Source organism: Diceros bicornis, chromosome 26, assembly GCF_020826845.1.
Source record: "Diceros bicornis minor isolate mBicDic1 chromosome 26, mDicBic1.mat.cur, whole genome shotgun sequence".
Taxonomy (NCBI): domain Eukaryota; kingdom Metazoa; phylum Chordata; class Mammalia; order Perissodactyla; family Rhinocerotidae; genus Diceros; species Diceros bicornis.
In genome coordinates, this window is record NC_080765.1 from 20111021 (window position 1) to 20135016 (window position 23996).

The following is a 23996-nucleotide window of genomic DNA, read 5'->3' on the forward strand; positions in this document are numbered from 1 at the left end:
GAAGGACTTACTTTTGCTATTTGTTATTTGTTTTCTGTATATCTTATAGTTTTTTTGTCCCTCGTCTCCTTTATTACTGCTTTCCTTTATGTTCAGTTGATTTTTTTGAATGATACTTCCGATACCCTTCTCCTTTCCTTTGTGTGTGTTCTATAGATATTTTCTTGTAGTTATTTCCTTGTGGTTACCATGGGGATTGCATATAACATCCTGACAATCTATTTTGAATTGATACCAACTTGACTTCAATCACACACAAAAAAACACTCCTATACAGCTCAGTCCCCTCCCCCACACTTTGTTACTGATATCACAAATTATATCTTTATGTGTTGTGTACCCATTAACATAGATTTATAATTATTCTCATGCATTTGTCTCTTAAATCCTGAAGAAAATAAAAAGTGGGGTTATAAACCAAAATTATAACAATACTGGTTTGGCCATGCATTTACCTTTAACAGAGATCTTTATATCTTCATATGGCTTCAAGCTACTGTCTAGCGTCATTTCAATCTGAAGCATTTCTTGTAGGATAGATCTAGAGGTAATGACCTCCCCCTTCAGCTTTTATCTGGGCATTGTGGTTATATAAGAAATGTCTAGTTTTTTAGAGCTGTATTTTGAGATACATAGGGATAAAATGACATAAGGTCTGTGATTTGATCTAAAACGCTGCAGTAAAGGAAACAGGGATACATAAAGCAAATGTGACAGGATCTTGTTATTGAATTGGAGGATGGGACTTGGGAGTTCATTGTTCTGTTATTTTCACTTCTGAGAATGTCTGAATATTTTCATAAAGACAAACTCTAAAGAGATTTTTTTTTTCTGGAAGATTCACCCTGTGCTAACATCTGTTGCCAATCTCCCCCCCCCCACCCCGCTTTTTTTTTTCGCTTGAGGAAGATTAGCCCTGAGCTAACATCTGTGCCAATCTTCCTCTATTTTGTATGTGGGTCACTGCCACTGCATGGCTGACGGAGTGGTGTAGGTCCAGGCCCAGGATCCGAACCTGAGCTGCGAAAGTGAAGTGTGCTGAATTTAACCACCACACCAGGGGCTGGCCCCTAAAGCGATTTTTTAAAAAGAGTTAATGCATGGGAGAGTGGTATAGGAATAAATACTAGTTTCTCTTTCCCAACAGCAGATGTAAGACATGCGAGTGGAAGAGAAAATCCCCTCAGTATTTTATTAAAAACACTCTCCTGGGACTTGTTCATTTAAGGAACCATCAAAATTGCCCTCAGAGCGTGGTATGTAGGCCTCGCCCCACCAGGGATACAGCTTCCGAGTGCTGAAGAAATAACTCAAATCGGCAACCTGGTCCCAGACGGAAACTAAGCAAGATCAAATATCTGAGAAGGCCTCTTGTTTTTTTAAAATAGGGAATTATTTTGATCATTAAAAAGAAAATACCCGAGGGAGTAGCTGCAATTTTTCTGGGAAGAGAATTATCTGTGCTAGTTAAACCAAACCAAAACAGAGGCCTTCTTCGCAATAGCTCCCTGAGAGCGTCTAGGGAGGCGGTAATTAGGTAATTAGACCTGGGAGTCGCCGCAGAGCCTGGGCTGCCGCGGGGGGTAAATACTCCCGCTCCGCGGTGGCGCCGCCCCCGGGGAGAAGGTAGACCGCCTTTTCTGAGCGCGGTTCACTCGGCCGGATTCCTCGCGCCTCCGCCGCTCTCGTCGAGCAGCCTGCCCCCCACGCCCAGGGGCCGGGCGCAGCCGGCACCGGCGGGCGGGACGCTTGGCTTGCGCTGGTCGATCGTCTCACCCTTCGGCGCGGCCACTCCCAACTTTTGGCCGTCGCCCCAAATTGCCGGCGCTTGAAGTTATCGCGCTTAACGTCTCCCGACTCGAGGACTTGGGCACCCGCGGATAATCCGAAATTGCGCGCGGCTCCGGGTCTTGCAGCAGGCAGGGTGCCTTTTCCTTCTGAATCGCTCGCTAATACAATTAATTCACACTCCTCATAAAAAACATGGATTGTGGAAAGGAAAAAGAACTAATGTATGTATGGCCCTACCAGCCAGAAATACTTTTACCATTTTGATGAATTTCTTTTCAGTTTTTTATATAGACAGATGTGTTAAAAACACGTTACTGGGATACCCGAGATATGTCTTCAGAAGCTAATTTTTCACTTTACATACTCATGTCGTTAAACAGCCTAACAAAATGTTTTTTGCTGATAAAAGTCCTCCGGAGGAATGCACAGCCCCGCATTTTAAGCAGTCCCTCACTGTTGACACTTGGATAGTTTTTCATTTTTGAGCGACATAAACAAAGCGCTCGATCGGATTCTGCCAAATGTCCCTCTCGCATCAGTGGCGCACAAGCCCCGGCGGCCAAAGGGGTCACGGTTCCCGGGCCTGGAGAGCAGAGGCCTCACGCGGGGCACCATCCGGCTCTGTGACGTCGACCATAGGCCCCGCCCCCGCCGGCGGAGCCAATCGAAACGCGGGGCGGTGTCCTTCGGAAGCGCGCGCACGCGCGGGCGGGCGGCCCGGCGCGATGGACCCTGCGGGTCCCAGCGCCCAGGCTCAGGCCCAGCCGCCGCCACCTGAGGCGTGGCCGGCCGTCAACTCCGAGGAGGAGCTCTACGACTGCCTGGATTACTACTACCTGCGCGACTTCCCGGCCTCCGGGGCCGGGCGCAGCAAGGGCCGGACGCGGCGCGAGCGGGAACGGCGCACCAACCGGCCGGTGCCCGGCGGTCACGAGCGCAAGATCGCGCAGAAGCTCGTCAACGGCCAGCGCAAGCGTCGCCAGCGCCAGCTGCAGCCCCGGCCGCGCACTCGCCTCGCCTGAGCGCCGGTGCGTGCGCGCTGCGACCGGCCGGGGCCCAGGGAAGCCCCGCGAGCGCCCGGCCACCCCGACCCCGCTCCCGTCCGCCCCCTGCGACTCGACCCGGGCAGAGTCGCCCCCTCCTGAGGCTGCCCCGCGTTAGCGAGTCACACCTGAACCCCCTACACCCCCAATTTATCTCCCTGCTGCGGGTGGAATAGTAAAAACTCTATCTTTTGGAATTTTGTAGTTGGGTAGAACTGGCTAGAAAACGTCTTTTTAAAAATACAAGTGAGGGATTTACTTCCAGTACTTATGCAGGCACTAAGGAGAATAATTGATTTTTGTTTCTGATTTTCTGCAGGATACCCGAAGGACCTGATAAAAGTATTTTCTCTGACTCCAGCTGTAACTGGTCCTAAGGGGGAGAGAATCCATGTTGGTCAACAGAACTTTCCGACATCGCTTAAGTTTACTGCTTCAGTATCTTTTCCTTACTGATTATTAATTAAGTAACATCCAAGTGGGTATACCTTTTTAGGGTTTTGAATTAAAAGAGAGCAGTAAGAATGGCATTTTAACTTTTTTTTTCAGTTGCTATGGTAACCCCAAGTCCACAAATATTTGAGTTCTTATGTGTGAAGAAGAGGTCACAAAGGAATAGGGGGAGAACAAAGGAATTTGTACAAGATTTCAACCCAGCTGTCATAGATTACTGGGCAGGTTTAATATTTGTTTTCCAGAGTAGGAATATTTTAAGTTGTAATTGTGTATATTGGAACAGTTGCTAGGTTCTCTGCACTATTGATCCCACAACAATCCTTTGAGGTAGACATTTCTATGTCCATTTTACAGGGGGGATTCTGCAGCACAGAGAGTTCAAGTAACTTTCCAGAGGTCATACAGCTGTTTAGGAAGACCAGGCATAACAGATACTCAAACGCATTCACTCTTTCCAGCATCACAGTCTCCTCAACTGTAGACAAGTTCTGTGGTTCAGAACCACCCACAAACTCCATGTCCAAGGACAAGAGTTGAGTTATCGTTTAAAAATTATGCAGATCATGGCAGGGTAGCTTCCTTTTCTCTTCAGTCTGCATTCAGTCAGGCCTCCGTGCCCAGCGGTGAGTCCTTGGTTAGGAGAGAAGGGTGGTGTACTGGGAGGAGCAACCTGAATATTAATCCTAGCTATGACTGTTCATCGCTCTGGCATTCAGCAAACTTCTGAGTTTCAAGTTCCACCAAGCTTCAGGTTTCTTATTTGTAAAAAGGGAATGATATTGAATTACCTTGCTGAACGGTGGATTAGAGAAAAAAATATATAAAACATCTGACACAATTAAGGACCTGGCACATAAATGGTAACAGTTTTTAAGTTTACAGAACACAATCCCTCCTTTCTAGTCACCAAGTCTTAAATTCTTTCACTACATTAATTCTTTTAAAATGTCTCCAACGTCCAGGCAGTGTGGTACAGTAGGAGTCCTGGCTTTGGAGTCAAACACCTGTATGGACTTGGGCAAGTTGCTTAAACTCTAAGCATCTGTTTCCTTACTTGTAAAATGGGCTTAATACAGTACCTATTTCAAGAGTTCTTGTGAGGTGTAAATGAAATAATGCATGTAACACTCTTTGTGCCTAGTATATAACAGGCACTCAAATAATTTGTAATAATGTTCCCTGTGCCACTGTTTTAGACTTCAGGATTTTTTCCAGGATTTTTTCCCTTACCCCTGGTCTCCCTCTGCTATGTCTCAGACACCATGTCCAGATTAATCTTCCTGAAGACCATTTTAATCATATAAAAACCCTCAATGACTGCTCTAACCTTGTAGGATAAAAAGCCTTGATTCCAGGCCGGCCCCGTGGCTTAGCAGTTAAGTGCATGCGCTCCGCTGCTGGCAGCCTGGGGTTCGGATCCTGGGTGTGCAGCGACGCACCGATTCTCCAGCCATGCTGAAGCCGTGTCCCACATACAGCAACTAGAAGGATGTGCAGCTATGACATACAACTATCTACTGGGGCTTTGGGGGGGGAGGGGAGCCTTGATTCCTTATATTGTGCTGGAAATCATCTATTGAATTTTCTTAAGTTTGTTTCCCACAACTTTCAAAAACACACTCTGGTTCTTGACACAGGTCTTCTGTCCTCTAAACTCACCATATTCAATTCTACTTCTTCATTTGAATCTGTGATGTCTTACTAGCATGCCCTTTCCCCCTTTACAACTGTAATCTTTCTGAAACTAATTCCACCTATACTGATTTAAGTGCCACTTTCTCTCTCAAGCCTTCATCCACATTTAATATCCATTCCTTTGAAATCCTATAGAACTTAATGTAAACACCACTTAACCACTTGTTTATATAGTATTTTGTACTTTTAAGTCAACAGTTAAATTCATTCTTTAATACTTTTTTGTCTGATATGTGCAAGGCAGTATAGTCATATAAGTATGTCTTAGTTATCCAAAGAAAATACATTTAGAGTGTAAGGACCTTAATGTCTTAAACATCTCAGTTCCTACACAATTCCTGCTGTAAAGTACAGCATACCCAGACAGGCATAAATCATGTTAAAGCAACATTCTATAAGGTGTTCTAACTAGATTTTGCTCATTTTAGATACTAGAACTTTTAAAATTTAAATATGGTCACTGTAGAAATTATATGTATTGGTTATCTTTTGCTGTGTAACAAATTACTCCAAAACCTAGTGGCTTAAAAACAATTACTTATCTTAGTTTCTGTGGGTCAAGAATTTGGGAGTGGCTTAGCTGGGTGGTTCTAGCTCAGGGTCTCTCCATTTGAAGGGAGTGTCAAAGAATTTGTGGATATATTTTACACCACCATGGTGTGTTTAGTTATTATAAGCGTGTTCATTGTAGACAAATTGGAAAATATGAACAAGTGAAAAAAAAAAAGAGAAGAAAGAGATCACTATCCAAAGGATAACATCACTATTTGGGTGTATATAATTCTAGTCTTTAAAATATATATGAACTTTTTCAAAATATAAACATTCTATGTATACTATTTTGTAACCTGCTCTTTCACTTAATATATTGTGAAAATACTTTTCATGTCAGGTATTCTTTCATAACATTGTAAATGGCTGCATAGTATTTCATCATTTGTATTATAACTTATTTAATTCTATATTGTATAACACTTAGGTTATTTACAGGTTTTGCCTATTTTATACATTTTGTTAAATGAACATCCTTATAGCCAATTTCTTTCCACATTCACGACTGTTTCTTAAATTCCTAGACATGGAATTTTTGGAACAGGGTTTGCACAATTTTAAAACCTCTGATATCTACCACCTAATTTAAGTAGAATTTTTATTGCAATCATCAAAAGTCCATTCAGCCAAATATCTGTATCAAATATCTGTAACATATCTGCAAGAGTTCTTTGTTCAAATTTTGATCATTGTAAGTGAATTTGTTGAGAATGACCAAAATCACTATGGAATGAGAAGTTCTTTATTTTGGAAACCATTTCATATCAATATAGAGAAGCTTCTTTATTCTTTTTTATAGCTGCATATTGTGTTAATGTGCCATAATTATATTTTTTTACCAGTATTCTACTGACAGGAATTTAGGTTTCTAATCTTTTACTCTCACAAAATAACCTTGTACAAACATCTAATATTCTCTCTTCAATTTAGGAATTAATGAATTAACCAAGTATGATTAAAATTGTATCTGTTCTGGTCGGTCTGTCTTGATTGTCTAAAGTTCTGCTCACTGAGTGCTTCTTGTGCCAGGATGTCCTTTATAAGGTTCCTTTTCTCCATCTCTGCTTATGAATTTTCCAAAGGCAAGTACAAACGCTTATCATCTGTAAAGCTTTCATTTCTTTAAAAAGTTCTGTGAAAATAAAACTTTGTTTTTCACAAAAGGTTTTTGCATTGTTTACCCCTCGGTTCCACAAACATTCTGCTGTTGCAAGAAAGGCCGTGTTAAACTCTGCTACCTTTGGTGGAAGGGGGAAATTTCTGACTGACATTCAAGCAGAAATGGAGGTTCCACCTCTGCTTTCTCTCCTCCATAAATCCCACCCCACCCCCAAGAATGTTCCCATGAAGCCCCCTATGAAATGCCTCTAGTCAACTTTTCCCCTATCGCAGAGGCTCTAAAATGTTACTGTTAAAAGCATTTCACACCAAGTACCCCTAAAGCACGGAGCCTTGGGGCCTTTGCAATTGCTGTCCCGTCTGCCTGGAAGGCTCTTACCCATGATAAACACGGCTGGCTTCCCCGCTTCCTGAGGGACTCCGTTCAAATGCTGCCTCTGGAAAGAGTCCTGCCCTCTCCGACCTCTAACTCCCTGTCTCCCTTACTCTGCGTTTGCCTCGTGTCGTCACCACCTGATTTATGTAAGCGTTTGTGTCTCCCCTCCCTGAATTTAAACTCCATGAAGGCCGAGTTTTGTTTTATTCGGTGCTGTCATCTCCGGAACCTAGCTAACACTTGGGAGATTATTCAAAACATTCGTCAGTGAACGAATACTATCCCAATTATGGGCACAAGTTCTATAATATATATGAAAAGGGGTTGAAAATGTATGGTAATAACATAAATGTGAGAGATTATTTCTGTCTGGATTTAACTTCTGTTGACTGGATCCACAGACGAGAAATACAAAATAGAACCGACTCAGCTCTATCGATCCCGGGTCCTAAAATACTTACCCAAATAGGTAACTTAAGGCTGAGAAAGGTTTAAGTAACTTGCCCAAGGTCCAGCGGCAGTCACGCCAGAAATCGGACTCACTCTCAAGGTGGATTTGACCTACCCTGTTAACACAACAGTTTGAAGGAAGCAGCGATGGTGCTTGCACTCTAGGCAGCAAACAGCTAGCGGCCCCGACTCCACTAGGCTCGGAGGACACCGTTTGCAGAGCAACCACCGGAAGTTCCGGGTTTCCTAAGCAGCCCTTGCGCCGAGCTCCTGACGTCAGCCGCGTACCACGAGGCGCCGCCGTGACGTCCGGCTCTTCCAGTGACCTTCAGGGCCCGCGGAGCCGTCGGCGAACGGAAGGCCTCTGCCCGTGCGCTGATTGGTCGCGCGCTGAGGCCAGCCCCGCCTCCCGCCTTCCGTTCTTCTGCTCCGCAAAGCCGTGGGGGTCCCCTCGGAGTCTCACACGTTGTCCAGCCGCCGGGCCGCCGCACAGTTACGATGCCGCGTGGAAGCCGAAGCCGCACCTCCCGGGTGGCCCCTCCGGCCAGGTGAGGCCTTCGCGGGGTTTGGGGCCCTGCGGGCGCCGTGACGCAGAGGGAGGCCGCGCTGAGGCCTCGGTGCGGCTCGGGTCGGCTGGCGGAGGCCGCGGGCGGGGGCGGCCGGAGGCGGTGGCTTTGTCTGGATTTCCCGTTAGTGGCAAACTTCCTAATTTCGAATGTTCATGAATTATTACTTAAATTACTTAAAAGCTCATTTTAAGTTAAAACAGGGAAGTTCTAGAAAGAAGTGGACTTTGTAAGTGTAAACGTCAAAAATAGCAAAAAAAAAAAAAAATGTAGAAGAAAGGTAAGGTAATCGGGGAAATGAGTGCGTTTCAGTTCAGTGAATAATGTTTGAGCACCTGCCATGAGTCATGAGCGTTCGGCTCAGTAGGGGACACAGTCACTAAAGCCTCACGTGTACATGACGTCTTCTAGTTCATAAAATACTTCAAAAATACTCTGCCCATTACATCTCATAACATCTAACATCTAACATCTAACAGATAGATGTTATTCCTGTTTTACAGAAATAAGGACACTCAGAGTAGGTGACTTGTCCAAGGTCATGCTGCCAGTAAGTAGGAAAGCCAGGTCTGAGACCGAGCCTTCCGGTGGCAGATTCAGGACACTTAGCACAGTACCACATTGTTTCTCTGGACCAAGGTGGATTGTGTTCAAACAGTATGCTAGTATTGTAGGGCAGGGGTTCATTTATGGAAAGAAGCTTGTATACAAAGGACGGGAAACCGCATTTTTATAAAGTTATGCCAGATGCCGCCTGATAGGAAGTGAAGTCATACACCTTTGACCTACCCTTAGTTGAGAAAAGAGCACCCAAGGGACCAGTCTAAAAATGGGCAGAGGGAGTTTAATATGAAGATTTTTAAAGCAGCCCTGGATATATTAGTGAAATGGTTGAAAGCATCCAAATGTCCTATAGATGAGAACTAGTTGAAATTAATTTTGGTATAACAGTTCAGGCAAGTCACTTGGACTTACTGGGCTTCAGTTTTTTAATCTGTAACATGAAGGAATTGGACTGGATTATATCCCCAGATGACTGTCGGCAGGGCTTCGTTCAAATGTTACTAGCTCCGTGAGACCCCTTGACTGTCCTAAAATTGTGACGTCCCACAACGTGCTCTCCTCTCTTGATATTTTGTCCTTAACACTACCACATGACGTATGTTCCTTATGACGTATTTTCCTTATTTGATCCTTCAATAGAATGTCAGCTCCATGAAGGCAGAGGTTTTTGTCTCTTGTTAACAGTTATATTCCCAGCACCTACGATGATATTTATCCCTAATATTTGGAGAATGCATAAGGAGGCATTCTCCAAGGATCTTTTAAACTCTTAATATTTTATAATTTTTATGAAATATTGGAATAACCGTTCTTTAAAGATACTGTGGGCCATGTGAATACATGGAAGTAGTTGAAAAAAAACCAGGAAAAGACAGTTTATACTTGATTACAACCTTAACAAAAGATTAAAGAGAGAAAATGATGTAAACAGTTTGGTGAATCGTGTTCTGTAAAGTTTTCTTGTATGTTTATAATTTGTGTTTAATAATTTAAGATGAAAATCCTGAGATTTATTTTAATATACAAGTTTTTTTAAGTTGACGATTTCCAAACCTGGTTGGAAGTGGGAACTTCATACTTTTTGTTCTTTTCTTTCATAGCCGGGCACCTCAGATGAGAGCTGTGCCCAGGCCAGCACCAGCACCTCAGCCACCAGCAGCGGCTCCACCATCGGCTGTTGGCTCACCTGCTGCTGCACCCCGGCAGCCAGGTCTGATGGCCCAGATGGCAACCACTGCTGCTGGCGTGGCTGTGGGCTCTGCTGTCGGCCACACGCTAGGTCATGCCATCACTGGGGGCTTCAGTGGAGGAAGTAATGCTGAGCCCACAAGGCCTGACATCACTTACCAGGTAAGATTTTGGGCATTTCCTTAAACGGGTGTATTTTATGAAAAAAACATAACTTTCTGTAATTTTAGAATCCACAATGCTGTTAACAGAAAATGTTTATCAGGGCCGGCCCCGTGGCTTAGCAGTTGAGTGCACGCACGCAGCTACTGGCGGCCCAGGTTTGGATCCCGGGCGCGCACCGACGCACCACTTGTCCGGCCATGCTGAGGCGGCATCCCACATACAGCAACTAGAAGGATGTTCAACTATGACATACAACTATCTACTGGGGCTTTGGGGAAACAAAAAAAGAGGAGGAAGATTGGCAATGGATGTTAGCTCAGAGCCGGTCTTCCTCAGCAAAAAGAAGAGGATTAGCATGGATGTTAGCTCAGGGTTGATCTTCCTCACAATCAATCAGTCAATCAATAAAAAAATAAAAAATAAATAAAAAAATAAAATGGTTTATCAAAAGCCACATTTGGCAGTTGAGTTAGTGCCTCAGACCAGCATCACTAGGTACTATACAAATTGTATTTCTTCCCAAGGAGTAGAATTGTAGCAATTCAATCTGATATTTTCCCCTTATTTTAAATATTTTGTCTTGGTGACTCTTTAATTCATTCTCATCTTAGTTAAGTACAGTCATGAGTCACTTAACGCAGGGCATACATTCTGAGAAATGCACCCTCAGGCGATTTTGTCATTGTGCAAACATCATAGAGTATACTTATACAAACCTAGATGGTATAGCCTGCTACATACCTAGGCTTCGTAGTACTAATCTTATGGGACCACTGTTGTATGTTCGGTCTTTGGTTGTCTGAAATGACTTTATGTGGTGCGTGACTATCCAAAAATCTCTTTGGTAGCTCTGTGCTCTCTGATCTCTTACCTGACATTTGCCACTGCCCCTCTTTCTGAGGTATGTGAATTTTCTCCTCTAACGAGCATGAGTGTTTACTCTGTTGTATTTCTGGTGTACTTGAAACTTGCCCATCTTTTTTTTTTTTTCTTTTTTTGCTGAGGAACATTCGCCCTGAGCTAACATCTGTTGCCAGTCCTCCTCCTCTTGCTTGAGGAAGATTAACTCTGAACTAACATCTGCACCCATCTTCCTCTATTTTGTGTATGAGATGCTGTCACACATGGCTTGATGAGCAGCACGTAGGTCCGCACCCAGGATTCAAACCTGCGAACCTTGGGCCGCCGAAGCAGAGCACGTGAACTTAACCACTACGCCACTGGGCTGTCCCCTCATAGTCCCATTTTTTCCATGAAACTTCACTGAACCACTCGTCTTTAGATACCCATATAGCCATTTCACTTGATTGCATTTTTGTTCTTGAATCTTTCTGATTACAACTGAAATTTTGTTAAAGCTCATTTGCTTTCTGCCTTGAAAAATTTTTCACTTTCCATGTTATTAGATGGAAACTTACATTTGCATCTGGACTTAGTTCTGTTTCCCCAGTTACCCTCCAAGACAGTGGATACTGCTCTTTGTTCGGGTGTAAATCTGATTTCCTTTCTCAGTGGTCCTGAATGTTATGCCTTGGCAGGAACCTCAGGGAACCCAGCCGGCATACCAGCAGCAGCAGCAGTTTGGCCCGTGCCACTACGAAATGAAACAGTTTTTGGAGTGTGCCCAGAACCAGAGTGACCTTAAGCTTTGTGAGGGTTTCAGCGAGGTTCTGAAACAGTGCAGATTTGCAAATGGTAGGTGATACATCAATCCATGATTGAACTTGGATCTGCTCAGTTCACTGAATGGTACTCCTGAACCCTGTGGAGCTTAGAGAGTCTGCGTTTAATAAATTAAACTGACAAGTTAGAGCAGATTTTGTTTAAATTACTCTAAAAAGGAGCTATTCCAGAGATTTCTAGTCATTATCTTAAGCTTTTACCATTTATATTCAGAATTTGATTCTTCCTTAGCAGGTATAGATTAGTGTGCCAAATCTTTTGTGGTTACTGCATGTGAATGATCTAGCTTTAAGGCTATGAATGTAAAATTACATTCCATTTTCACTGAAGTCTGGTGTATTATTGGCATTCTACGCATCTTACACGAGAGAAAAGTTCATTAAATCTCTCAGTGGAACTCTGAGATTTAGGCTCTCTGAAATATTAGTAGTCAAATTGTTTCTATGTAACTTCCTCCTGTCACCCTAAGAATTCACCATCTATTTAAATGTTAATTTTCATTTGCCCACCTTTATTTAGGTAGGAAATAAGGGAGAAGTTAATTCTTTCAGGTGGTTGAACTGTGAAATGAAGAGATTGCATGTCTAAGATTATCAGAAGTCTTTGATGAAGCTAGTACCACAGTGGCTGTATTTCTTCTTCAGGGTTCTGTCCCTAGAAGCCCATATGCCCTGTCTTTTCTCAGTTATGACAAGGGTAGAGTTAAAGTTTTGTTGATGACGGGATGCCTTCAGTAGCTTATGAAAGACACTAAGAACCTTGAGCTGTCATCCCTCCTTTCATAATTTGGAGGGCTTCTGTTTTGTTAAATATACAGCTGATGCTCTGCTAACTTACTTTTCTGTTTGCAGGATTAGCCTAATCAAGAAGTTCAGATTGAAGACATGGAAAATCGTCTCTCATGACCAAGTTAGTTTAGCATAAAAATATAATTAATAGTGAAGATATAAAGTGTAAAACCATCAGTTAAATCTCTCCTCTATGATTAATAGTTTCCTTGCATCGGAATTGCAGTGGAAGAGGGTGTTCTTCCTGTATAGAAGTTCATTGAGATGGTATTGAGTTTGGGGCTGGGCCGATGTTTGTGTGGCCTCCTTAAACCAGCTTCTTTGATGTTATTGTTTGTGAATTAATTAGAATAAAGTGATTTTCTTCCAAAATGTGGTGTATTTTAAGTGTAAGCTCATAAATTAGATATAGTATACCCATGCTGAACATAGGCATTTTGCAAAAGAACACATTGTCTCAGCATGTCTTTTATCTAGTTTACAGTCTCTGGGTGTTAAATTAGCATCCACCAGGAGGATCTGGCAGAGCTTCCTGGAGAGCTTTTGTAGAGAAATGTGAGGAGTAGCTCACTAGCAAACATGCTGTTCATTAAAAAGGTTCCAGTTGCTCCACGCCTTGGGAGCCAGTGTTCAGTAACCTAAGCAGTAACAGTAAGCTTTGTTTAAAAAACTAACTGTTGGGGCCAGCCCCGTGGCTTAGTGGTGAAGTGCGTGCGCTCCGCTGCTGGCGGCCCGGGTTCGGATCCCGGGCGTGCGCCGACGCACCGCTTCTCTGGCCATGCTGAGGCTGCGTCCCACGTACAGCAGCTGGAAGGACGTGCAGCTATGACATGCAACTATCTACTGGGGCTTTGGGGGGAAAATAAATAAATAAATAAAATTTAAAAAAAAAACTGTTCTAATCAGGTGAATGATAAAGGAAATGTGAGAATAGACCCATTACATGGGTGGGTTCCCTCTGGCCAGGTCAGCACTACATATCACTATTCCCCTAGTATGGCTAATTAATTGGTTGGAGATGAAAACTGTTCTCTTAATATTTAGGCAGTTCCCTTGCAAATGTTTTTCTTCTACTTAAGGCACTGTAGCTTCCTCTTCCTGAAAAACTGAAGCTAACTGCAGTCACCCCACTCCATGTTGTCTTAAGGAGATGGACACAGTTTGGGTGCATCATTTTTTTTAAATGAACCCAGGTCCATCCCTCACAACTCAAAACCACCTTCAGTTCTGGGAGTTGTCCTCCAGGCTACGTTATGCTCTGCAGTCTTCCTACTTTCAGAGGTTCCGTTACCTGATTTTTTCCCCTTTAATTTTCAGACACCTCTATTACTGCAAGGTGACTAAAGTGCTCTTGAGTGAGTGAATTATTCAGTTGTTGCCTGCTGTCCTCAGCTGTGTTCTTGGAGCACCCACTCTACGTCATCATTCAGTTCCTGAAAGGGGCCAAGAATACATTTCCTCGAGGACCTGAATGACCACAGACAATTCACTCCTGGCCAGTCCCTCAGCATATTCCCTCCTGGGTTCATCAGTGGGCTCCTTTGCCCATTTCCCTGGAGGCTTAGGACCTCTGAGTTTATAATGTTAACACCCCTTATGTCCAAGATGTGATGGTGTATGGTGGGTACCCAAATATGAATGAATCAAAGGAAGATGAACCACTGACATCAATAAAATGCAAGAGTCTGGCTCGCCTGGCCTCTCCCTGGTAGGAGCCATGGCTACACAGAAGGGCACAGGGAATAATCCACCAGATGCCCTGGCCTTTTGCCCTAAGGTCAGAAGGGATTTTGTCATTCATTGAAAGTATAAACCAGCACGAGTCAAATCTACAGTTTAGAATCAGAAAAAAAATAGGCTTTTGACTATAAGTAAAAGGAGATTGAGGTGTTTTCATCCTTGTAGCCAGATGTTGCATCTCAATAAGCTGGAGGCCTTTATTCATAGAGCTAAGTTGTTTCAACTCATTTCTATATAGCAATTCAGTAAAATATTTCCCCAGAGTAGAAGAAATGGTCAGCATGATAAAATGGAAAGAGCTCTTGGGCCCACATCTGGGCTTAATTTAGGCTCTCCTACTCACCTACTTGGTGACCTTGAGCAAGTTACATTCTCTCTAAAATTGGCTTAATACCAGAGTTTTGGGGTCCATGCGATAGTGTGTATGAAGTGCTTTGTAAAATGCTAATCAAATGGGTGTTTGGGGGCTCAGCATCTGTGTGAAGCACTGTATTACCCCCACTTCATTTGGTATATTAGAATTAGGGGTTTGGAAAAAGGTAGCTTTAGAATAAGAGAGAGCAGTAAGTGTCTATTGTGTGCCAGCATGTTACTTAACATGATTTCCAATTCTGTCAACCTCTTAAGGTAGAATCATACTGATAAGAACACTCACCCAAAGAGCCCAAAGTCGAACATGGTTAGAGCCCATATGCTTTTCTTGGCACATGGAACTCCTCCCAGTGGAAACTGCAGGCTGAAAACAAAATGGGTTAAGAATGAAATCATGGAGGCAGATCACAGATTCCTGAAGGAGATGTTCCCTAACCTTTAACGTCTGCATTTTGTAGGGCAGCCACACAAACTGTTTTGAGGGGGTCCAGACATCCGGGTCCCTGTGGCAGGCAGGGCTGCAGTGTGAGTGCACCAGCATGCTGAGGTGTCCCCACAGCCCTGCTCTCTGTGCACAGACATGGCTCCCAGAGAAGTGAGTGCATCCCCTGCAACGCTGGCTTTATCTCCTCTGGGCCTGGAGGCCAAGTGAGCTTCAGAGGGAAGATTGGTCACCTCATGCTGTCCTGCCTGCTCCCACGCCACCTGAGCTTCCCTCACCCTCCGCCAGAGGTCACCCCTAGTGAGACTTGGCCACATGCTCTGTCCCTGCTGGGCCTTGGCCTGCATCCCAGGTTTGCAGTTGTGATTTATTTTTGGCATGTCAGCCTCCCGTCATCAAGTAGCAAAGCCCGAAGGAAGAGCAGCAAGATATCCTGCCCCGGCCACGAGTGTCTGCTCGGGACACACTTCAGCCCTCTGTTGTCCTCTCTCCCCCAGAGGCTCTGGGACCTTTGGGATTCCTGTCCAGGTCACTCAAGGGCCTGTGAGGACCTAACGGTGAGTAGCCGGGCCAACGGTGGAAAAGAGCCAGGCAGCAGGCGGGGAGAGGGAGAGGCTGTGGGGTAGAGAAGACAGAGACCCCCAAATCCCTTAGACCCAGTTCTCCCTTCTAAAGGCAGATGGACCCACCAGAGTGGCAGCACTGACTCTTGAAGCCCCCCTCCAGGGTATTTCTCTACAGAAAGTGGGTCTCTGTGACTGTGTTTTTGAACTTGCTGAGTTTGGGGGAGGGATGTTATGCTCCAAAAAGGATCAGGGTACCTTCTCCCATTTGGGGACCGTTTCTAAAGCAGTCTTGGAAAAGGCATGGGGAATGTGGTTGAGGGCAGTGGACAGAGGCACAAAATTGGCCCCAAGTTAGGCCTAGAGCAAGGGGATGGGGCACGGTAAACCTCCCCCGCCCCACCCCAGGAGAGGTGAGTGCAGCCAGAACTCGGGGGAAGCTCGTTGTGCCAGGGAATGGAGCCTCCAGCCAGGAAGGCATCCTGGGGTGGGTCTAGATACACCTCTGTCCCTGGAGGGCTAGGGGAAGGGAGAGGCCTGGTGCTACCCAGCTTTGGGAGGTGGGGGGCACAGATGCCCATCTTGGGAACTTAAAAGGACTTGCCAGGAAATGAGCTTGTTTTTATGGGGAACAGACACTTCTGTGCTCAGTTAGCATTGCTGACGGGGTGAATGCAGCCTATGAGCAGCCCAGGGGCCTGCTGCTGGCAGAGGAGACTGTTGTTATTCTAATCCTTCCTCTGGTGACCAGGCACCAGGCAGTGGGGACATCAGGCTTCCTGGAACAGCCAGCCCCAGTCCTGAGGCAGCCAGGGCTGCCACTTGGCCGATCAGCAAATTGGCCCCTTTGACAGGCCAGGCCTTCTTGGGCCCAGAAGGGGCGGTGGAAGTAGGGCTAGAGGCAGCTTTGGCCCTGCTGAGTGGCAGCTTGTGCCCCGTTTTCTATCTGCCTCTCCTTTCAGTAGATGGTTTTCTCCATTCCTCAAATCCTGTTCAGTACCCTGGTGGCCTCTACAAAGCTGAAGCAAAGCTGGCGAGCTCAGCTCCTCTGTGTCCAGGCCTGAGTGTCCTGGCTCTGTACTGCCCCACATTGTAGCAAGACCACTCAGGGCTAACTAGCCATCATTAGGTAGGACATGGGGCATTCTATTGGCAGGACCCTGGAATCCAACCATCGACTCACATCTAGGGAGCAACACCTGCTACATGCCTGCAGAGGAGAGGGATGGCTGGGACATCCTAGAGAAGATCACAGTCTAATCGGGGAGATGACAACACACGCTTACAAGTGATACCAGAGGCTGGGGCCAGGACTTACCCATCAAGCTCTGCATCCCTCAGAGCACCTGGCACAGTGCTTTGCAAAGAGTATGAAAGAATGAATGAATGAGAGAGTGATTGTGACAGTCCTGGTTAAGGAAGAATGAGTGAGAGAGGAGCAGTGGGAAGCACAGGAAGCATGTCCTGGAAGAAGGGTGTTTTCAGGGTAAGACAGTTATGACTGGGGGAGATAAGGAGAGGCTATAGGAGCAGCATATTAAGAAGATGAAATCGTGAAGCTTCTCACCTTTTCCACAAGTGCAGAGAGCAGGCAGAGGAAAAGCAGGACCAGCCTCATCTTGGAGAGGAAAGAAAATAGCACTTTAATTTGTCCTCTGTGGAGTTTCTCTGTGGTTCTTTCTAAAGTCAAGGGTGTGCCGGCCTCGTCAGAGATAACCTTGGGACCCGATGGCTGAATTTCCTGCCCTGGGCCTGGGCCTGGGCCTGGGCCTGGCTGACCATCTGCCCCTCCTACCATGGGAGCAGCAGCTTACAGTGAGAACACACAGGGAACCACATGGTCACCTGGGGGTCACAAGAGTTTATAGCCAGTGGGAAGAAGCAAGCTGGGCTCTTTCCAAAGCATTTTTTCAACTCACAAACATTTATTTTGAACATTCACAATAGGCCAGCCCTGTGCCAGGAGACACAAAGATGAGTGAGAAACGGTTCCAGCCCTCAAAGAGCATATCCCTTAGGTCAGGGAGGCTGACAGCTTCTTTCTGTTCCCCTCTCAGAGCCCCTCAGAATCACCCCCAAGGAGCTGAGCATGACCCGGGACGAGGCACTGCCGGACTCGTATTCTGCACAGGGTTTCTATGAGAATTATGAGCCCAAGGAGATCCTGGGCAGGTAAGGCCCAGACCTTGCCCATGAAGTGCTGTCCTAGGCTCCAGCTGGCTCTGTGGGCTGGAGCAATCTCTGCTTGACCCTGAGCACTGACCCCATTTCCATCCCCAAAGCACTGTCCACATGGAGAATCCCTCAGTTTGGGTCCTGCCCTCCTGACCCAGGACAGATAAGTGGGTATAAGAGTACCCATTTCAGAGACCTCTCTCAGCAAAGAGCTCCCCCACTGCTGCTGACAAGCATATCTAAACCCAGTTTTAGGCCAGGGTCAGGGATCAGAGGTCAGAGGGAAGATCATGGCTCTAAGAGTGTATGGCTTCTTCCTATGTGCTGAGAAAGAGCACTAAACTAGGACTCAAGAGGCCTGAGGCTTGTTACTCATCAGCTCCAGGCAAATCACCCTCTCTGTGCCTTCTTCATCCTATTGTCCCCAAAAGATCATGGGGAGTTGAGGGACAAGGCAAGACATCTCTGCTGTGGCCTGGACCTGGGACTTTCGCTGGGGTGAGAGGCCCCCGGGACCATCTGTCCTCTGCACCCCTAGGGGAGTTAGCAGTGTTGTCAGGCGCTGCATCCACAAGCCCACATGCCAGGAGTATGCCGTGAAGATCATTGACATCACCGGCGGGGGCAGCTTCAGCTCCGAGGAGGTGCAGGAGCTGCGAGAAGCCACGCTGAAGGAGGTGGACATCCTGCGCAAGGTTTCCGGGCACCCCAACATCAGTGAGTGATGGCCCCGAGCCACAGCAGGGTGCTCTGCCATGATTCTGCCCTGATACCCGGGTCAGGGAGTATGGCCCCACTAGAACCATCCAGCGGGTCTCCTGCACCCTGAGACCCCGCCAGCCCAATGCCCTGAGGCTTGAGGTTCCTGGCTCTACTTTCACTGCTCTGGTGATTCAGCTCTGTCTAAGCCTTCTCTTCCAGCCAGAAAGAAGGGGTTACAGGCAGGGCAGGGGCTTGGTGTGGGTGGGGGAATGGGAATGTGAAGTCTCTAGGCCTGCCCCTCCCCTGGTGGGCCTCCTTTGTGCACCATCCTCATCCCCCTCCAGCTTTTGAAGTCAGCCCACAGCAGCTTTAATCCCCTTGCCCCTGTGCCCTCGCTGCCCCTGCCCAGGCTCCTTTGCAACGTGAGACGAGTTAGCCTTTTCCATTTCAGTACAGCTGAAGGACACTTATGAGACCAACACTTTCTTCTTCTTGGTGTTTGATCTGTAAGTACCCAGCCCTGGAGCCAGTCACACCTTGGGGCCTATCGGAGAACCTCCTATTGTGGTCCCCCACCCAGTGCTTCCTTGAGACCAGCAGCCAGCCCCTACACTGTGGATGCCAAATAAGATCACAATGCTCTTTTAGGCAGATCAGCTCCTGGGGTCAGCCTGCCATGTTTTGAATCCTGGGTCCACCACTTAGGGGCTGGATGAGTTCTTTAAGTATTGGTTTTCTCATCAGTATTACAGGTGTAATTACAGCCATAATGTTAATAATTATTAACTACAATGTAAATGCTAACAATTATTAACTACAATGATGTTGATGGCGGTGGTCAAACTTATTTTAGACACTGAGGACACAGCAATCAATAAGACAGGTAATGTCCCCAACTTCATGTAATGATTTTCACAGGGAGTGAACAGAAAGCAATCAAAATAAGTCATAATATATACATGTAGTTATGTACATGCACATATACATAAAGCAGAACAGAGGCTAGAGAGAGGTGCGGCTTCTTTAGATGGAGTGGTCAGGGACCGCTCTCTAGGAGGTGACCTGAGCAGAGATCTGGATGAAGTGAGGGAGGGTTCAGAGCCAAGACCTGGAGAAGGAGCCTTCCAGCAGAGGGAAGAGCCAGAGCAAGGGCCCTGCTGGATGGACTGGCATGTTCCAGGGTTGGCAAGGAAGCCAGGGTGGGGGAGTGGAGCAAGCTCGTAGAGATGGCAGAATGCAAGGCCGGTCAGTACCAAAGGGCAGATTCTGCAGGCATTTTAGCCATGGTAAGGACTTTGGAGGGCAGAGAGCAGGAGGGTGATGGGATCTGATTTATTGTTGAAAAGGATTCTTGCTGACTATAAAGGAGGCAAGAGTGGAATGAAGAAGGCCAGTAGTATTGAGGCAAGAGGCCCACCAGGTAGAGGTTGTATTTGGGGTGTGGTTCAAAGATTGACATCATCATTGTCATTATCAATGTCACTGTGCCCCTACTTCTGCACCAACAGGGCTATTGAGATGAACTCATCACAGGACCCACTCCCCTCAGGGACCAGAGGGCCTTTTAGTTCTGAGAGCCTGTTTTCCCAAGAAAGGAAAAATGATACCAACCACTCTACCCATCTCACCAGGCTCTACGCATTAAATGTGAACAACACAAAGTACCCTGGGAATGGTGCATTCAGACTTATTATCATTTTTATTAGAAAATGTTCCCAGGGAAGGGACCTCTCCAGCTCCTTGGTCCCCCGACTCCACTGAGTCCTCACTAAAGAACATAAGTCTTTGCTGCACGAATCATTGTTGTAAAGGTGTCTTGATTTCTCCATACCTAACAGCTGATTTAGGGACTCGATTTACTTGAGAAGATTATTCAAGTAGATTTTGTATTGTTGGAACATTTCATAGTGTAGCCATACTGCATATGTGCAGTGTTATTTGACTTGGAGACACAGTTTAACTTGGCATGTGTGCACAATTAAACCGCCCGCTCCAGGAAGGCAGGAGCCTGCTGATGCACCGTGTACAGTCCCCAGTGTTTACTGGTACATCTTTCTGCTGCTGCTGCTAATAGCAAGTTCTCCTACTGTCTTTAAAATGGAATTAAAATGATAAAAATTGGATTCACACACTGCCTCTTAGGAACATAGTACTGATATTGTATAAAACAAAGCTCACCTCTGTAATTCCTAGGTTGTCTCCTCAAACAGAACCCCCGTCCCTGCCTTACTAGCTAAGCCCAAGGGTTTTCTTGCCTCTCTCTGACACTGGCCAAATCCCTCATGCCCTAGAAATCCCACTGCTTTCCCTGGAGGGGTGGGTGGGAGGGTGCAGGATGCACTTTTCCTATTTATGTGTTTTTTTTTTTTTTTTTTTTTGGTGAGATCAGCCCTGAGCTAACGTCTGCCAATCCTCCTCTTTTTTTGCTGAGGAAGACTGGCCCTGGGCTAACATCCGCGCCCATCTTCCTCCACTTTATATGGGATGCCGCCACAGCATGGCTTGCCAAGCAGTGCGTCGGTGTGCGCCTGGGATCCGAACCGGTGAACCCCGGGCCACCGCAGCGGAGCGCTTGCACTTAACTGCTTGTGCCACCGGGCCGGCCCCCCACTTTTCCTATTTAAGCAAGGGAGACTTTCTCAGGACCCCTTCAGACTTGACCAGCTGCAGCTGTCCCAACTCTGCTCAGTGGCACTGTCCTGTAGAGCCCTTGGGGGAAGCTCAAATGTCTCTAACCTTTGAAGAAGTTGCTTGGGGAAGCTATTTTTAATGCTGCCCTGAGTTGTCCTTCAGGGTATAAGCGGATTGTTCTAACAGAGACCTCTTTCTAGAGCATCTCAAGAAGTGATAAGACTGAACCTCAATTCTTAATCCTAAAATAGGCAAAACTTCTCCTCCAACATGGGCACTGGCGCTTCTTCCATTTGTTTCCGGAAAAAATCAGGATATTCCTGTGCTTCTGATCTGGGTCTAGGGCCTTGGGCCAGCAGCTCAGGGTCCCTTTCCCCTCCCAGCCATGATTTTGGCTCTGACGGATCCCCGTCAATGCTGTTACTTCCAGAGATGGGGGAGGAGGGCCCTCACACTGGTGCCATCCCACCCCTCCAGCCTCCCTTGCTCTTCTTCCAATCTTCCCAGACAACCTCTCCACTCACTTCTCCAGCTCCTCCCCACAGACCTTGGTCCTTTGTGGAGAGTGGCCCACTTTGCCTATGCAGGTATGTGGGTGGGAAACAGCTCTCTGGGAGCAGGGTAAGGAGGGAGTGGACTTGGGACCAATCCAGCTACAAACCCTCTGTCCCCACAGGATGAAGAGAGGGGAGCTCTTTGATTACCTCACTGAGAAGGTCACCCTAAGTGAGAAGGAAACCAGGTGAGGGTCCATTTGCTCCTCTCCCCACTCCCTGCCCTAGCCCTGGTGCTACAGGCCCTGAGGTCTTGGAGGGGGCCTCACTTACAGTCTGGCTGTTTTGTGGGCTTTGGTCTCCCTGCCTGTTACCTGACCCTGCAGAGTAGGAGATAAGAGTAACATGTGCCTGTCCTGCCCCAGAAAGATCATGAGAGCCCTGCTGGAGGTGATCTGCACCTTGCACAAACTCAACATCGTGCATCGGGATCTGAAGCCCGAGAACATCCTCTTGGATGATAACATGAACATCAAGCTTACAGACTTTGGCTTTTCCTGCCAGCTGGAGCCAGGAGAGAAGCTGCGAGGTCTGGTAATGTGGCCTTGGCTCATGTCAGGGTCCCAGGCTCTTTCATCAACTCTCCCAGGAAGAGATTGCCTGGGTTTCTCCCCTATTTTTTTTTCCCCCGAGTAAAAATCCTACTGTTTCAGTCTAGGTGTCTCTTCAGCTAGGGCCTCTTCCCAAGACTGAGCTGAGTCAGGTTCCCACTGCCTGAGTTCCAGGCCAGGATGGCTAGATGTGACCAGGGAACCAACAGGCCCCAAGTAGGTGGCCCGATGAGCCATCTGGCCCCTGGCCTTGGCCCTGAAGTTGGCCAGGGTTAGGACAGTCCCAGCCCAAGCACCATTTTGGTTCCATCTCAACTGTTTCTTTGGACCGTCCTCTTCCAAGTGCCCCCTGCTGACCTATCCTGATACTAACTATTCCTGCAGAGGTCTGTGGGACCCCCAGTTACCTGGCCCCTGAGATCATTGAGTGCTCCATGAATGATGACCACCCAGGCTATGGGAAGGAGGTGGACATGTGAGTGTGTGGGGGAAGGAGGTGATCTGTGACAGGGATGCCCCCATGGCCAGGAGCACCTGGCTTGGGAGGGGAGGAAACAGCGGGAGCTACAGCTGGCCCTCCCACCTTCCTCCCCATCCACCTGGTGCCAGGTGGAGCACAGGGGTCATCATGTACACCCTGCTGGCTGGCTCCCCACCCTTCTGGCACCGGAAGCAGATGCTGATGCTGAGGATGATCATGAGTGGCAACTACCAGTTTGGCTCACCTGAATGGGATGATTACTCTGACACCGTGAAGGACTTGGTGAGAGGCCAGGCCTGCTGGCTTCTGGGCTCAGGCAAGGGGAAAAGTCCACGATAGGGGGAGGGAAGTAGCATGCCACAGGATGGAGGAACCTGCCAGGAGTGACCCCATTTCTTCTGAAATGCTGGAGGGTCCCCTGCCTTGATGTTTTCAGTTCTCCCTTCTTGTTCTCTCAGGTTTCCCACTTCTTGGTGGTGAACCCCCAGGGCCGCTATTCAGCAGAAGAGGCCTTAGCGCATCCCTTCTTCCAGCAGTATGTGGTGGAAGAAGTACGTCACTTCAGCCCCCGGGGGAAGTTCAAGGTACTGGAGCTCCTCTCCCACCCAGGGCCCTGGGGCAGTCGCTGCTGGCCCCTGTAGTCCAATCCTCCACGTCCCCTTCCTCCCCCCAGGGACTCCTTACACCCACAGGGTTTCCAGAGCACCTGCCCTTCCCCTCCCGCCCACCTCTTTGACAGCCTAAATCCCTGCGGATGCTGGTGGGGTGGAATGGGGGGCACACTGGGAGGGGCCCAGCAGAAGCCACGCAAGACTTCATGGCAAACAAGCTCAGGGCCTCCCTGCACCGCAGGGGGAAGGAGACAGGACTGCAGGGGCCGGGTCCAGGTTCTCAGTCCTGGCCCTCCACAGGTGATCGGTCTAACAGTGCTGGCCTCAGTGCGGATCTACTACCAGTACCGCCGGGTGAAGCCTGTGACTCGGGAGATCGTCATCCGAGACCCCTATGCCCTCCGGCCTCTGCGCCGCCTCATTGACGCCTATGCTTTCCGAATCTACGGCCACTGGGTGAAGAAGGGGCAGCAGCAGAACCGGGCTGCCCTCTTTGAGAACACACCCAAGGCCGTGCTCCTCTCCCTGGCTGAGGAGGACTACTGAGGGACTGGCGGTGGGGTAGGTGGGGTTGGGGGCAGGCAGGGAGGGAAAGCCACAGAAATATAAGTCAAAGGAGTGAAGACTGTGTACAGGCCTGTGTCCAGAGGGGGCACTTGGCCCTGGCCAGGACCCCTGAAACTGAGGCCCCTACACCCTCTCAGAGGCTCTGCACAAGAAGAGCAGGCGTTCCCATCA

At 47.3% G+C, this 23996-nt stretch overlaps 3 protein-coding genes across 4 annotated transcripts; all 3 read left to right on the forward strand.

The window, feature by feature from the left end:
- The first annotated feature begins 2516 nt into the window (after positions 1-2516).
- Positions 2517-4146, forward strand: NUPR2 (nuclear protein 2, transcriptional regulator). Its single transcript, XM_058569519.1, has 2 exons — positions 2517-2819; positions 3154-4146. The coding sequence occupies exon 1, from the start codon at positions 2517-2519 to the stop codon at positions 2811-2813; it is 297 nt and encodes a 98-aa protein (XP_058425502.1). The 3' UTR covers positions 2814-2819; positions 3154-4146.
- Positions 4147-7899: 3753 nt separating this feature from the next.
- Positions 7900-12817, forward strand: CHCHD2 (coiled-coil-helix-coiled-coil-helix domain containing 2). Of its 2 annotated transcripts, none has more exons than XM_058569517.1 (4): positions 7900-8030; positions 9713-9962; positions 11504-11660; positions 12500-12817. In XM_058569517.1, the coding sequence occupies exons 1-4, from the start codon at positions 7981-7983 to the stop codon at positions 12508-12510; spliced, it is 468 nt and encodes a 155-aa protein (XP_058425500.1). In that variant the 5' UTR covers positions 7900-7980; the 3' UTR covers positions 12511-12817. The 2 variants fall into 2 exon arrangements, with proteins under 2 accessions (XP_058425500.1, XP_058425501.1); XM_058569518.1 differs by lacking the exon at positions 7900-8030 and adding an exon at positions 8244-8328.
- Positions 12818-16867: 4050 nt separating this feature from the next.
- PHKG1 (phosphorylase kinase catalytic subunit gamma 1) lies at positions 16868-23813 on the forward strand. The gene is made up of 9 exons (XM_058569520.1): positions 16868-17725; positions 18267-18445; positions 18882-18936; positions 21738-21803; positions 21981-22144; positions 22551-22641; positions 22776-22929; positions 23106-23231; positions 23559-23813. Exons 1-9 carry the CDS (start codon positions 17643-17645, stop codon positions 23802-23804), a joined length of 1164 nt encoding a protein of 387 aa, XP_058425503.1. The 5' UTR covers positions 16868-17642; the 3' UTR covers positions 23805-23813.
- The last annotated feature ends 183 nt before the right edge of the window (positions 23814-23996 follow it).

Excerpts from the sequence above, each read along its gene's own strand:
- NUPR2 (XM_058569519.1), top strand. The coding sequence starts at position 2,517 with ATGGACCCTGCGGGTCCCAGCGCCCAGGCTCAGGCCCAGCCGCCGCCA.
- CHCHD2 (XM_058569517.1), top strand. The coding sequence starts at position 7,981 with ATGCCGCGTGGAAGCCGAAGCCGCACCTCCCGGGTGGCCCCTCCGGCC. Across the intron at positions 8,031-9,712 it reads CGGGTGGCCCCTCCGGCCAG|CCGGGCACCTCAGATGAGAG; the intron begins GTGAGGCCTTCG and ends TTTCTTTCATAG. Across the intron at positions 9,963-11,503 it reads GGCCTGACATCACTTACCAG|GAACCTCAGGGAACCCAGCC; the intron begins GTAAGATTTTGG and ends ATGCCTTGGCAG.
- PHKG1 (XM_058569520.1), top strand. The coding sequence starts at position 17,643 with ATGACCCGGGACGAGGCACTGCCGGACTCGTATTCTGCACAGGGTTTC. Across the intron at positions 18,937-21,737 it reads TTCTTCTTGGTGTTTGATCT|GATGAAGAGAGGGGAGCTCT; the intron begins GTAAGTACCCAG and ends CTGTCCCCACAG. Across the intron at positions 22,145-22,550 it reads GCCAGGAGAGAAGCTGCGAG|AGGTCTGTGGGACCCCCAGT; the intron begins GTCTGGTAATGT and ends CTATTCCTGCAG.